Source organism: Primulina eburnea, chromosome 10 (assembly GCF_022965805.1).
Source record: "Primulina eburnea isolate SZY01 chromosome 10, ASM2296580v1, whole genome shotgun sequence".
NCBI classification, from domain to species: Eukaryota; Viridiplantae; Streptophyta; class Magnoliopsida; order Lamiales; family Gesneriaceae; genus Primulina; species Primulina eburnea.
Genome location: NC_133110.1, coordinates 4,414,391 through 4,429,499, shown reverse-complemented (window position 1 = coordinate 4,429,499; position 15,109 = coordinate 4,414,391). Strand labels below are relative to the sequence as shown.

The 15,109-nt window shown below is 34.7% G+C and overlaps 1 protein-coding gene across 2 annotated transcripts; it reads left to right on the top strand.

The window, feature by feature from the left end:
- The first annotated feature begins 942 nt into the window (after positions 1–942).
- On the top strand, positions 943–14,658 carry LOC140842662 (ubiquitin C-terminal hydrolase 12-like). Of its 2 annotated transcripts, none has more exons than XM_073210714.1 (32): positions 943–1,125; positions 1,501–1,585; positions 1,831–1,978; positions 2,184–2,341; positions 3,209–3,474; positions 3,585–3,803; positions 3,901–4,009; positions 4,088–4,203; positions 4,726–4,824; positions 5,757–5,866; positions 6,751–6,825; positions 7,093–7,171; positions 7,258–7,395; positions 7,490–7,570; positions 7,651–7,770; positions 8,563–8,685; positions 10,228–10,305; positions 10,413–10,501; positions 10,583–10,691; positions 10,833–10,901; positions 11,018–11,128; positions 11,373–11,428; positions 11,547–11,724; positions 11,891–11,992; positions 12,083–12,154; positions 12,245–12,310; positions 12,656–12,721; positions 13,051–13,137; positions 13,313–13,429; positions 13,571–13,645; positions 13,764–13,850; positions 14,119–14,658. In XM_073210714.1, the coding sequence occupies exons 1-32, from the start codon at positions 1,096–1,098 to the stop codon at positions 14,158–14,160; spliced, it is 3,360 nt and encodes a 1,119-aa protein (XP_073066815.1). In that variant the 5' UTR covers positions 943–1,095; the 3' UTR covers positions 14,161–14,658. The 2 variants fall into 2 exon arrangements, with proteins under 2 accessions (XP_073066815.1, XP_073066814.1); XM_073210713.1 differs by having other exon boundaries at positions 944–1,125; positions 1,498–1,585.
- The last annotated feature ends 451 nt before the right edge of the window (positions 14,659–15,109 follow it).

Genomic DNA, 15,109 nt, shown 5'->3' with positions numbered 1-15,109 from the left:
ACTATTGATTTACGTAATTGAAAATAACTAATTAGGTTTATAACGAAACCTAGAAATCGACAACTGATTCAATTTGAGTACCTCTACTGTCTTTTTTTCCTATTTTTTCATTTATAATTTTAAACTGCGATATGAGCAATCATTAATTTTTATAATATCAGATCTTTCGTTAATTTTTACAATTACTTCTGTTTGAATATAAATAAAATAATTATAAAAAAAATTGTACAGACTTATAAAATAAGAAACATTTCATACCAAAAGATCAGTCTTAACAATAACACTCACCGTGACTCCAAACCATCTCACTCAAGTAAGGAATGGAGTCCGACCTTAACTATTAACTGAATTGGAAATTACAATACATTGAAGAACACTGAACAAGACATTTTAGCTTACATTAGAGCTACTTCGTGAAATGGAAGATATATATATATATATATATATATATATATATATATATATATATATATATATATATATATATATTTTAGCTTACATTAGAGCTACTTCGTGAAATGGAAGAGCCTCGGATATATATATATATGTAAGCTACTTCGTGAAATGGAAGAGCCTCGGATATATATATATATATATATATATATATATATATATATATATATATATATATATATATATTACTATTTATTAAGTTTAAGCATATTAGAATAACTGTTTTTGGTGTCTTTGGTCTGTTTTTTGGTTTCCCTATTTTGTCTCTATTTGATATCAAAATTACATTTTTGTTTTTTTTTTAATTTCAAAAAACATTTTTGTTTTTATTTTTTTTATTACAATTATTCAAATAGCACTTTAGTACCTCGATAATTTGTCAAATTTCATTTTAGTTCATAAATAATTATAAAAACAAAAATTGTACACACACGCACCGCGTGTGCAGAATAGCTAGTATATATTATGCCCGAAATGCTCTTCCCGTATCTCATATTTCCCAATATATCCCCCGCATATGAACTGAGACTTAAAACTCAGTGAAGGCCTGGTCTCTCCATACTTTGTTCAATCTCCCCCTTCTCTCAAACATCATTGATTTCTCTCTGATTCACCGATCGAGCGGCTACAATCTATTAAGCCATGACGATGATGACTCCTCAGCCGTTGGATGTAACTCCGCTCTCTTCTTCTTCGCCCCCTTTTCTCATTAAGTACCATTGTCAATTTTCAACGTTGTGTTATGTGTGATTGCATGCAACTTTCAATCTGTATTCTGTCATAAGAACTCTCAATTTATTATTTTTTCTCTTGCGGGGGATAATTACTTTTCGTCCTTGATTGCGCGTTGGTCTATGGGGCCTGAATGGTTGTGATCGACTAGGGTTTTGAGTGACTGGGAAGGGAGGTTTTAAGTGACTGAATTTAATTTTATCATGTTCAATGATTGAATTTGATCTTTTTATGGAGGTTTTAAATTGGGAAAATGGCTTGGGTTATTGGATCAGACGTGTTATTCTATTTTTTTTTCTCGTCACACTGTAGCAGCAGGAAGACGAAGAGATGCGGGTACCACAATCTGATTTGGTCGAAGGTCCCCAGCCGTTGGTTGAAGGCCCTCAGCCCATGGAAGGTGATCTTTTTTCCATCAGTGCTTGCGTTTTTGCTATCTGTTTGTTTACCAGTGCTTCCTTTTATGAAGTTTAAGTACTTTCCGGATTTTTTCTTTTATTTTTGTGAGATTTTTTACGACGTTCATTCTGACACGCTGCATGTGGTTATCGGGTTGTTCAGATTCCAGTATATGGTTTGCACCAAAGTAAGTGAATTTTATGATGTTTTGTTGTATGTATATCTTAAGCGCTTTCCTTTTCCCAGTGGCACCAGCGGACAATACTGAAACTGTGGAAAACCAGGCAAATGATGAACCTCTGGCATCTCGCTTCACGTGGACCATAGAGAACTTCTCTCGAGTGAATGTGAAGAAGCTTTATTCCGACGTCTTCGTTGTTGGGGGATATAAATGGTACTTGACAGCTGAATGCTACTATCTCTCTTCTTTTATATTGGCTTGTGTTTGGAAGGAAATTTATCTTGTTAGTCCAAACTAATTGAAGAACGATTCTTCATTTTTCTACGTCGCGATGCACTTTAAAACTAGATTTCATGTTTATGTTGCTATGCATTCAGTAAAATCCTAATTGCCTTTTGTCTTGCGTTGTTTTTTGCAGGCGGGTGCTTATTTTCCCGAAAGGAAATAATGTTGATTACTTGTCGATGTATGTAGATGTTGCTGACTCAGCAACCTTGCCATATGGGTGGAATAGATATGCACAATTTAGCCTGGCTGTAGTTAATCAGGTGCATAACAGATATACAATGAAAAAAGGTATTTATGATTAATGACCTGTTTATCGTTCTTTTTGTGGGCCAGTGTGTATTATCTACTAACATACAAACAAGTACGTTTGCATACATCTGTATATGATTGTTGGTGTAGTTTTTTAGTAATTGGGTATTGTCATTGCGGATTTTATTTTTTTAGTATTTATAATCAGTGTTCTCATCAAACCACCCTTCTTTTGTACATATATTATGTTGTTAGCTAATTGATCTATTGGATCTTGCTAACTAAAATAGAAATCGTTGGATTGGATTTCTTGAAATCAAAACTGTAAAATAACTTCTTACTTTATAATTACCTTACTTGTTGGGTTAAAGTATTTTTCGGTGTTCTAAATTCCGGGCTAGGCGTGGGCCGAACTCACCGAAAAAGTGCTAGTCGGCCAGCCTAGGTGGCCCTAGGCGCCGACTAATCGTCTAGGTGCTGTAGGCTTTCAATTTTTTTTTCTTTTGGGCTTTTAGATTTAAAGCCCAATAAAAAGAAATTTGGTGTCTCATTTGTTGGCTTGCCCTAACAGTTAAAAGCCTAGTTTTATAGGCCCTGAGGCCTAAATAACTTTCAAGTGGCAATCTATAGATCATTTCTCTTATTTCGAATAGCTTGCATCTTCATCATTTGAGCCAAGGGGGAGAGCCTACTGTCTGTTGATTCTTGATACTGTAGAATCCACCTAGCGGCATCTAGCCGGACTAGCGCTTAATGAATTTTAGAAGCTTGGTATTTTTCTTTGAGATATTTGCTCGGTTGTTATATCATGGAACATCAATATTCAGTAAATTTTCCTCTGGAACAAAACATTTTCTGCCTGAATTATGGTTGTTTTGCCCCAATCCTTGTTTATGGGTATCACAGACACACAGCACCAGTTCAATCAAAGGGAGAGTGATTGGGGTTTCACATCTTTCATGCCGCTTAGTGAGCTTTATGATCCGAACAAGGGATACCTTGTGAACGATACTTGTGTTATCGAGGCTGATGTTGCTGTTCGTAAGGTCATTGATTACTGGTCATATGACTCAAAGAAGGAGACAGGCTACGTTGGATTGAAGAACCAGGGAGCAACTTGTTACATGAACTCTCTTCTCCAAACTTTATATCATATTCCTTACTTTAGAAAGGTAGTAATAGACTTTTCATTTATGTAGTTAAGATTTTCATATTTTCTTTAATGAATGGGCTTGTTATTAGGGGAGTATTAATAAGCCTCACTCGAATGATGTCATCTCAGGCTGTATACCATATGCCAACAACAGAGAATGATAACCCCACAGGGAGTATCCCCTTGGCTTTACAGAGCTTATTCTATAAGCTACAATATAATGATACCAGTGTGGCAACCAAAGAATTGACTAAATCTTTTGGATGGGATACACATGATTCCTTCATGCAGCATGATGTGCAAGAACTTAACCGAGTTTTATGCGAAAAGCTTGAAGACAAGATGAAGGTAAGTTGATCTGATGTGACCACCTTTCTAGATTTTTATTTTCTGATGTACTATCTATATAAGGTATGATGTAGATATAGCTGTTTTACTGGAACAGGGAACTGTTGTCGAGGGGACTATACAAAAGTTGTTTGAAGGGCACCATATGAATTACATTGAATGTATCAACGTAGACTTCAAATCCACACGAAAGGAATCATTTTACGGTATAATCTGTTTCTTAGAGTAGCTCTTTAAATTTTTAGTGGACACAAAATCATTGCATACACATGTTATTGTGGCAGACCTTCAACTTGATGTAAAAGGCTGTAAGGATGTTTATGCTTCCTTCGACAAGTATGTGGAAGTTGAACGGCTTGAAGGAGATAACAAGTACCATGCTGAAGAGCATGGCTTGCAGGTTTGTAGTGATCTGATGGATAATGATTTAATCCATAAATGTTACTATTTAGGTTTGTTTTCTGAGACTATAAGGATGAATGGTAGGTTGTATTGAGCTGAAGCATGATCAAGACCCGGAGAATTGATTGTTGGCTCGTTGAGAAATTTAAATTTAAATTTGCAAAAGTTATATAAAGAGGAGTTGGAAAGTTGACTTGGTGCTTATGAATTAGAGGAGCCAAATTAGAGGGTGGCTCTGAATTATGTTTCTTTAGAGAAAAGCTTTTGTTATGCTGTTTGAACATTGTTTCCAGTAGGGTGATTTTTCATTGGTGACGCCAATCATGGATGGCTGTTACAAAAGTATAATGAACTGCTATTTGGGGTTTTGTCTTCTCTAATGAACATTTCTTCGAGGTTTTTGTTTGTTTTTGTTTATGTTTGTTGTGAAAGTTGATTAACTATGTTCTTTGTACATAATTTATTCTACAATCAGTTCTCTTGTTAAGAAATCAGCTGAAAATATTTTTTTGGACATTAGGATGCGAAGAAGGGGGTGCTTTTCATTGATTTTCCTCCAGTTCTGCAGCTTCAGTTAAAGCGTTTTGAGTATGATTTCATGAGGGATACAATGGTTAAGGTTAGTGGTTATAACTTTTGAAGTTCTGTTGTTTGATTATTTTTCGTTTGTTTGTACTTTTTAGAGTAAAATTTGTTGCTTTTGTTTTCTTCACACAGTATTCTTTTGTTTGCCCATGATGTTATGTTTAAAATTATTGGCTTCATCCACGTAATGAATCTAAGAGGGGTGAACAATTGTCACTTACCAAGTTAATTTCATGTTCAGTAGTTATGTCTTTGATTCTACTCGTTGATTGATCCTTGGCCTCTTTAAACCTGGTTGACAGCAAATTATAGTTTTCTTTTCAAGTTTATCCCAGACTTCTGGATTATCAGGAAAAAAAATTCATAATTTCCACGTAAGTCTTCATAATAATAATAATAATTAAAACAAATGACCTTTCTGGGTGGGTCTGTATCTGTTCTTGATTGTTCTCTTGGTGAACTTTAGGATTGTAATGGGCATTTATTGGAGAATTTTTTTATTTATTTTATGTAGCATTCTCCTTCCCTTCTCTGATCATTATTGGAGGATTAAGCTGAATCTGTCCGTGGTTCTCCCTCCCTACTTTTGAGTATTTTATTACAATACTATTGCTGGTAGCTGGTGTTCACTATAGCTTCCCAAGTTAATTTCAAATGATTGTTATACTTGGCACCTGTGGTCGATGATGCTGTCTAAATCTTACACTATCCAATGTCATGTTGATGCGATTTGTGTGAATGTAACTTGACCATATGGCTTTCTATATTATTTTCGAGGCAGATTTTCTCCAAGAAACAAGCTTCGTCAGAAGTTCATCTCTTTCTCTATCTCGTAGATGTTATTTTAATTTATTCTCTACTCAGATGATATAATTACTTAACTTTGGATTGATTTGATTTTAAATTTTTCCTTGACATAATGGCTTCCTTGTATGCAACTTTGGAAAAATTGCTTCATGGTTGCAGATAAATGACCGCTATGAATTTCCATTGGAACTTGATCTTGATAGAGATAACGGAAAGTATTTGTCTCCAGAAGCAGATAGGAGCATACGAAACCTCTACATGCTTCATAGGTGGTTGTGCCTCCTTTGTGTATTACCTATCTGACTAACTTTATCTATGTTTTCAACCTTTTAGCTCTCTCTTTTCTCGTGGGTATCAATGGCAACCACTTATTTGGCTTTGAGGAATATGTAGAAACTCAATAAAAGTCGGCCTTCTCCTTGAATGAACTTTATTGCATGATTTCTCAGTTTCTCTATCTGTGTCTTTGCTCCCTGTAGATTTTTCTTGTTTTTTGGCAACATCAACTTGAATTTGAGTTGGAGTTATTGGTTAATGACCTGCATTTCCTACTACCCAGTCCATTTTAGCCTTTTGTTATAGATGGTAGCCAGAAAATGAACTTTGTAAAATGATTTATAGTTTATTCTTCTATTCAACGGCCATATCTCATAAACTTTTTGTGGCAGCCTTATAAAATAGTATATCGCTTGGTGTGTGAGTAAATGCTCGCCCAACCTTGGTGTTGCATCTTTACGTACACGTTTCAACTATATTTTACCTTTTCAGTATTGTATATTATATCTTTTTAGAGTGAAAATTATTATGACATAATTTGATTTTTTTTTTTTGATAGGAAACGATAATTTATTAACTGATATAGTAAATAGGAGTACATCAGCGGACTAGTAGTCCACTGTCATAAAGTCGCACAACATAATAAAACTAATTTAGCAATACACATAATTTGATTACTCATTAACTTGTCTCAGGTATGGCATAAAATTGTCATATTACTGATCTTTTAAAATGATAATTCTGTATTTTGGTTCTTGTGTGTGAGGCCTTGGCAAGGTCGTCATGACATTAGCTACAATAATTAGGCTGTTACTTGTTTGGATTTTGAACTCGGCCGGCCTGACCTTTTCTTCTCATTTTTTTCCCTTCCCAACAGTGTTTTGGTGCATAGTGGTGGAGTGCATGGTGGACATTATCACGCTTTCATGAGACCTACACTCTCTGATCAATGGTACTGCACATGCTTGTGAAGAATTTCCCCCCTCACCCATCCCTGCGCCCACACACACACATCCACTTTCCCATCTTCATGTATTGTATGGACACTACATATATGCAATTTTTGTAAATCATCCATCGGTTCACCTTTACTGTCCATATATGCAATTTTTGTAATTCATTCATCGGTTCACCTTTACTAAGTTGCTGGATGACTACACTCTCTTTGGTATGATAAAATTGTTAAGGTACTGAGACTGCATGATGATTATCCTCACAGGTACAAATTTGATGATGAGAGGGTCACCAAGGAAGATGTGAAGAAAGCATTGGAGGAGCAATATGGTGGTGAAGAAGAGGTGGCATTTCTTTCTCTTGATTTCAACCTCTTGCTTTCCCTTTCTGGTGTGTTGCTTATCTTCACTTTATTCTCCTGTTTCCACAGACAAATCCTGGATACAATAACACTCCATTTAAATTTACAAAGTACTCAAACGCATACATGCTGGTGTATGTACGAGTGAGTGACAACGATAACATAATTTGTGATGTGGATGAAAAGGATATTGCTGAACATCTGAGGGTAATTTTTGCTTTCGTTAATATGGAATTGTCCCCATCTAATCATCACTTTGCATAAGTTTATCATTAAACATGCCATACCATACTTTCCCCAGATAAGGTTGAAAAAAGAACAAGAAGCAAAGGAGGACAAGAGAAGATATAAAGCTCAGGCACACCTTTATACTATCATCAAGGTTATATTTTCATTCTAAAGGAAAATTGATTGTGGCATTTCTAGGTATGGGTTGTTGAAGCAATTTATTCATGTTTGCAGGTTGCTCGTGATGAGGATTTGAAGGAACAGATTGGAAAGGATATATATTTTGATCTTGTTGATCATGATAAAGTCCGCAACTTTCGAATTCAGAAACAATTAACATTTAACCTTTTCAAGGTACCTTTTTCTCATGTTCAATATATTAAATAGTTTATTACTTTGATCTATTTCTTTAAGGTCTTTAGAAAATGAATGTTTGGGTGCAATTAAAGCTTTTAGATGGGCTATATAGTATTTAGTATTAGCTTAGACGGGCTATATGGTAATTAGTATTAACTATATATATATATGCTAATCAGTATTAGCATATATAGTTGCACCCTTACTTTCTGTAAACACTGAGGTGAGGTAAATGATTAGTGTTAGCACCTTCATGATTTGAATTCAAAGATAACCTTGATTGACAGAATGGAAATATTATTGAATTCAACCGAGATCTGTGGAGTTCAGTTGAGCGAGGGAGAATTTCACCGCATTTTAGAACACAGGGTTACACCCTTGATTTGTTATGGGATGCAAATTCTCTAAATCTAATGAAAATATGGAAAAAGAAAACATCATGCTATAATATTCATGCGATTATACAGTAATTTTAAATGCATCTTGACATGTCATGCCATTATACAGTAATTTTAAATGCGTCTTGACATGTTTGTTCTTGACACTCCTTGTCTAAGCTAAACACAACTAGCTAGTAGAGATTGAGAGTGTAACTTCTTTGAAGAATTTTGCAGATTCATTTCTCAACCTTTTGGGTTTACTTATAAGGCTTCAAAAGTTTTTATTTTAATCGTTTTTTTAATACTTCTTGCTTTTATTTTTATATTTGTTTAATAGAACAAGCTAAAGCATATGTCTTGTTTCTTTCACGTTCTGGTGCAACGCTAATGATCTGATGTTAATTTGAAGGAGGAGGTTGCTAAAGAATTTGGTATACCAGTTCAATTCCAGCGTTTTTGGATTTGGGCAAAAAGACAAAACCATACTTACCGCCCAAACAGGCCATTGACGCCACAGGAGGAGGCACAAACTGTAAATAACAATACAATTTATTTTCCATTTACCTCTTAATACAATCACAGAAAAAATCCTTTTTGAGAATTCATAGTGTGCTAACATATTGAGTGAATTCAGGATTTTAAATTGTGAGTTATGTGTATGATATGATCAAGCACAAATAATGCGCTTTACCAGTAATTAATGGGTAAGAATGATTGTAAAATGTGTGGGCTTTAATTTGAGCGGAGGTAAATGGATCAGTCCAATGTGCGATCTTTACTCAGAAATTATATGTTCGTGGTTATGGTCCCAAATTTTGTCTTGGAAATCAGTTATTAGGTGTGGATAGCATGAGCCTTTTAATGGGCTTTTAATTCAAAAAACTTCTTCAGTGAAATTTTAGAGGCAGAGTCAAACTTTAGTGGCTGTGATTTTCTCATTGTGCACGGTGAGTGGTCTAAATATCCAACTATTGATGCTGGATGTTTCTGAGCAACTACCAGAACAAACCAAAATTTGACCACCATGAATAAGCTCCATTAAAGTTCTTGAATTTTGGCTTGCCAATATTATCTTTCCTATCATTCATGTAAGGTGGACCATAATAGTGCTGTATCAGTTGACACTTGACAGTGAGGCCTGGGTTGATGGTTGATCCTTACGGGAAACAAAAAATTATCAGCACCTGCTTCTTCGGCATCTATGCTAAAGAAGAGCGTATGATTTGTAATGAAACTCCTTGGTTTGAAATGCCTATTGAGATCATTAGCATACAATTTAATAAGGAGCGTTAGTAGTGGTTTGATTATTTTTCTGCTCATAATGATTGGCTAGAGGGGGTGAGTTGTCTTGGATTTCATAAATTGAGAATTCCTTTCAGATTTTTTCCTTTTGCCGATTCAGAAACCTATCAATTTTCATATGCTGTGTAAAGGCATCAAACTAACTGATACCTAAATTTCAAAACCAAATTATCCACCCCTATGAATATTTATAATCACAAACGGCTGAATTACCTATAAAATGCTTACCTTGAATTGTGTGCTAGATGTCCAAACAATATTCCTTTAGAGTTTAGTCTGTTGGAAGGACATCGAATCATTCTCTTTATGCTTTTGGCTGTCTCTTAATCCACTAATTACCCTTTCTTCCCACAATTATAGTTCTTCAATGATCTAATGTTCTATTTTCATTGCCTTCTGTGTATTCAAAGATGCAACCAATATCTCTCCCTGTTTCTTACCCTAATTGATCAAATGATGCCACCTGAATATATCTCATGGCATGACTAGCATTAATGCACATGTGAACGCTTTGAAAAATTTTGTTTCAGCCTTTTGATTTTGATGCCCTTGCTTCTTGTTCAACTATTCCTCGTATCCATATGGATACCATCATTGCCTTGATATAAGATACATGTCGGAGATGGTTTTGATTACTTATTTGCATTCCATTTTGCCATGCTTCATCTATTTCCGTGAGACAAAACAATTTATAAGATACTGAATTCTACTTTATTTGCTTTTGTTAATTCTCTAAAATTTCATTCAACCTTTTGTCAATTATGTTGTACAGGTTGGAGCATTGAGGGAAGTTTCCAATAAGGCCCACAATGCAGAGTTGAAGTTGTTTTTGGAAATAGAGGATGGATTGGTATCTTCTTTACCACATTTTATATGACCTGATTGCTGGCATTTGAATTGAACGTTGAAGGATATTCGTTGTTCCTATTTACCTGCATTTATGTTAATGAATTACAGGGTTTACATCCTGTTCCTCCACCTGAAAAACTGAAGGATGACATACTGCTGTTCTTCAAACTTTATGACCCTGAAAAAGAAGAGCTTCGGTATTTATCTGAATGTATACATTGTTTGTAATTTTCGTTTAATTATGAGTACCGATTCAAGTTGATTTTTGCAATTTTCAGATATGTCGGGAGACTTTTTGTGAAAAGCTACAGCAAACCAATTGAGATCCTAACAAAACTAAATGTATTGGCTGGATTCGCTCCTGATGTAGAGATAGAAATCTTTGAGGTATTTCTGGCGCTATTTTACAGTTTCAGTTTGGACTTACTTTATTTAATCTGTGCTGTTGATCATATGTTTTGCCTTTTGCCATTTAAGAGCATTGAATTATACTTGCATAACTAATGTCGTGGGTTGCAATATCTCTAGGAAATTAAATATGAGCCATCTGTTATGTGTGAACGCCTCGATAAAAGAGCTTCATTTTGCTTTAGTCAGGTATTTTATGTTGTACGTTTGTAGTTTTTTTATTCAATTGGGTTCTTTTTTAAAAAAATTATTGTTTTTATGGCTGTTATTTTGTTACTCTTTCTACCTCCATCTCTCCTCCCTAGATTGAAGATGGGGACATCATTTGCTTCCAAAAACGACCTCTGTCTGAAGTTCAAGAGAACATCAGATTTCCTGAAGTTCCATTATTTTTGGAATATGTGAAGAATCGCCAGGTCAATTTTGTACATTTTAGATGAAAAATTAATAATTGATTGCAACACATGAGGTGGCACAATTTCTGTGCTTTGAATTTTCTCTGTTCTGTGCTATGCAGTTCTTTGTTATAATGATTTTACCTAGTTGTGTGGCTGAAAAGCTACTTCCTGTCCCCTTCCCTTTCTGAAAGAAGTATTTCTTCTTCAATCTGTATTTACTTTTTGCTTGAACTAATTTCATTATATATTTGCCCTTCTACAGGTTGTGCATTTTCGAGCTTTGGAGAGACCCAAGGATGATGATTTTTCCCTGGATTTGTAAGTTTTTTATATGCCATTGTATGGACAGTTGATAATGCAAAATTAGAGTAACATTTTGATTTATTCCTTGAAAGCTTCAGAAATAATTTTTATCATGTTTGGATTAAATCGACAGAGCAAAGAATCACTCGTATGATGATGTTGTGGAAAGGGTGGCCAAGCACCTTGGCTTGGATGACCCATCTAAAATTCGGCTTACTCCTCATAATTGCTACTCTCAGCAACCAAAGCCTAATCCTATCAAATATAGATCAGTGGACCATTTGTTAGACATGCTGGTTCACTACAATCAGGTAGCTCAGCCGTAAACTGTTTTGCCCACTTGTATTTTGTTATGTTTCTTTGTTTTATTTTTTTGAAGGGGGTGGTGGTGTTGGGGATGCTGAGACTGGTTAGACACTTAGACTGGGTGTTTGTGTTATTGTTAATGGATTGATGGTGTTTGATTTCTCGTGATAGATCTCTGATACACTCTATTATGAAGTGCTGGACATCCCTCTTCCAGAATTGCAATGTCTGAAAACTCTGAAAGTTGCCTTCCATCATGCAACCAAAGATGAGGTGCTACTATTGCTGTGCTACTTACTGATAATGTCATTTGTATGCTTAAGTTTTATAAAATCATTAAACTTTACTACATTGTCTTTTCAGGCTTTAATTCTCAATATTAGATTGCCAAAACAAAGCACTGTTGGAGATGTCCTCAACGAGATTAAAACAAAGGTAACCTGTCAACCATTGCCTTTGCATAATATTTGTTTTTGTAGCAGCATAATATTGATGGGATCTCACGTCTTATGCATCCAATCATAGGTAGAATTGTCTCATCCTAGTGCTGAACTCAGGTTGCTTGAAGTTTTTTATCACAAGATTTACAAGGTAATTCATCTACCCTGATATTGTTTCTTTTCTGGATATGTTGTCAATTGTTTGCTTTTGTACTGTTTGCAGCGACTAGTTTAGACGAAATTGTGTATCTTTATCATACACTAGTCAGGATAGTTTTTAAGGAATATCTTAGATATTAACGAAATTTTTTACAAACGATCTGACCCTTGCATGGTTCCTGAAATTCTGTTTAGAAAATTCTCCTTGATTTGCATTGGCTTGAATAGATATTCCAGTCTCTAATTTTCTGGAATTTTAATGTCGCGTTGATTTTATTATCTTCTGAATTTCTGTATCCTTCTAATCTATTCCGGGTTCCGCTTTCTTATTTTGCAGATCTTTCCTGTCAATGAGAAAATTGAGAATATAAATGACCAGTACTGGACATTGCGTGCTGAGGAGGTAAATTCACTTCTCAAGATCTTTAACCACTTTGTTTTTGCACGGTAGCCTGCACGGCTGTGAATCCTATTTTTAACTTTCAAGTTGAAGCTTAGCCTGCAACATTAAAGATGAGTTTATTCAATATTATTTAGGAGATGAATTATAAGCAATGTCTGATGATGTGTAGGAATAAACAAGCACAACGATTTTGAAAAACCTTCCATCGTGTGTTGTTTGGAGATTACTTGTCTTATTTGCATTTTTTTTGCTGCTATGGCTAAAAGATTGACATTGTGTTTTTTGTTTATTTATATGGTTCGTAATTTCTAAATTTTGTTCTCTTTCAGATTCCAGAAGAAGAAAAGAACCTTGGGGCCAATGACCGGCTGATCCATGTTTACCATATTACAAAGGAGAGTGCGCAGAATCAAGTGGTACTAAAGCAGATCCTGCAGTAATTGCCATATAATGCTGTTTGGTTGTTTCTATACATAATCATCGTTCTCTGACAATAATGATCTTGAGTGATGCTAATATTCAATCTTATGCATGGATGTAGATATTGAACTGTGCAACTATTTAATTACTTTTTTGCCTTGTATGGAACAGCAAGTCACAAATTTTGGGGAACCATTCTTTCTCGTCATCCACGAAGGTGAAACATTAGAAAATGTTAAAGTACGAATTCAAAAGAGGTTGCAGGTTCCAGATGAGGAGTTTTCTAAGGTATGCCCTATTTTTACATTTGAACTTCAGAGATATTTGTTGAACAATTATATTTGATATACGTTCCATTTTTTTTCTCGAGAATGAGTTCCCTTGGTTTTGCTAAAATACTATTTTTGATCATGGGATTTCTTCCTTCAGTGGAAGTTTGCATTTTTGTCCCTTGGACGCCCAGAATATCTCGAGGATTCTGACATTGTATCCAGTCGTTTTCAGGTAATTTTCCTATCCGGGTCTTTGTTGCTTTATTTTCAGTATTTTTGTTGTTAGTGAATTATTTACTTTTTCCTAGATGATAAATCAAGACAAATAACTTTCGTTTTCTCTCTTCCAGAGAAGAGACATTTATGGCGCTTGGGAGCAGTACCTAGGATTAGAGCACTCAGACACTTCTCCTAAAAGGACTTATGCTGCAAGCCAGGTAATTGAGTCCGACTGCTATATAGGTGATAGATTTTAGCTCATAGTTTTTATATGATTGTCGCTTACCTTTTATTTAATTATGATTATGATACAAGGCTATAAACAAAACTATAGAGGAACTTCATATGTTCATTCTGAATTATCTTTAAGTTTTGATTCTTTTGAACTGAATTCTCAGTTTTCCCGTATGATATTGTTAAACTGTTTATATTACCCAGATTATGGTCCGAACCTTATATCATATTTTACCCTTGTGACCATCACAGAACCGCCATACATTTGAGAAACCTGTGAAAATATACAATTAAGTGGGAAATGCACCTGAAAATATGCTTACTTTGATATCAAAACAAGAAGGCGAAAATCTTGAAGTGTGGATATTCAAAGGAGGAAACAAGCATAAAGATGCTTGATGATCGTTCTTTCTTCTCATCCCCTAGGGATCAAGGGTTGTTTTCAGTATTATCTTCTCTCACAACTTGAATTGGATGAAGGGCTTTCGGTCTTTAGATGTACTTTGATTTTTTGCTGATGGGGAGATATTATTCTGCTACTCTATCTTCCAATTTTAACATTGGTTGAAGTACTTTCCTTTGTAAGTTATTTTAGTTATTCTTAGATTTTGATTGATGGGGTTGTATAGTTGCTATAGCTAGGCCTCCATTTAGCGCTTTTTCCTTTGTTCGAGTTTCATATCTTTTTGTTTTTGATTGTATTTCATGTTTTATAGGGGACGGTATATGATGTACATGAGACGGTTAATCTTGCAAATGAGAAAATATAAAAAGTAGACCCTTTAATGCTTAGTATTTCTCTGCGCGATCTCATATTTATGTAATAGATAGATAGATATCCACTTTCCCTGGTGAGACTGGTAAGGTATTTCTACAGAGTGGCCTTTTGATACCATTAAGACAGTTGATCATTCATGATATTTTGTAGAACACAACTAACAAGCATGCTTTAATACCATTATACCCTTAAAAAAAATGGACTAAGAGAAATTTTTGCTTATAGTTTGTTTACTAAGATGTGCAAAATGGTTGATACTAAATTCAGAAAGTTATGAAGGATACACAGATGAAATGCCCTTTCATTTATTATTTCTCACGGGCTATATATATATATTTATATGTAAATCAACATTGAATAATATAAACGACTCGAACATTTTATTGATTTGTACGGTCGTATAGATGTAATTTCGAAGCAGAAAAAAAGAGAGATAATTGCTTAATAGTAAGGCAGTAGACTTTT

Excerpts from the sequence above, each read along its gene's own strand:
- LOC140842662 (XM_073210713.1), top strand. The coding sequence starts at position 1,096 with ATGACGATGATGACTCCTCAGCCGTTGGAT. Across the intron at positions 7,771-8,562 it reads TAACATTTAACCTTTTCAAG|GAGGAGGTTGCTAAAGAATT; the intron begins GTACCTTTTTCT and ends GTTAATTTGAAG. Across the intron at positions 11,993-12,082 it reads ATCATGCAACCAAAGATGAG|GCTTTAATTCTCAATATTAG; the intron begins GTGCTACTATTG and ends TTGTCTTTTCAG.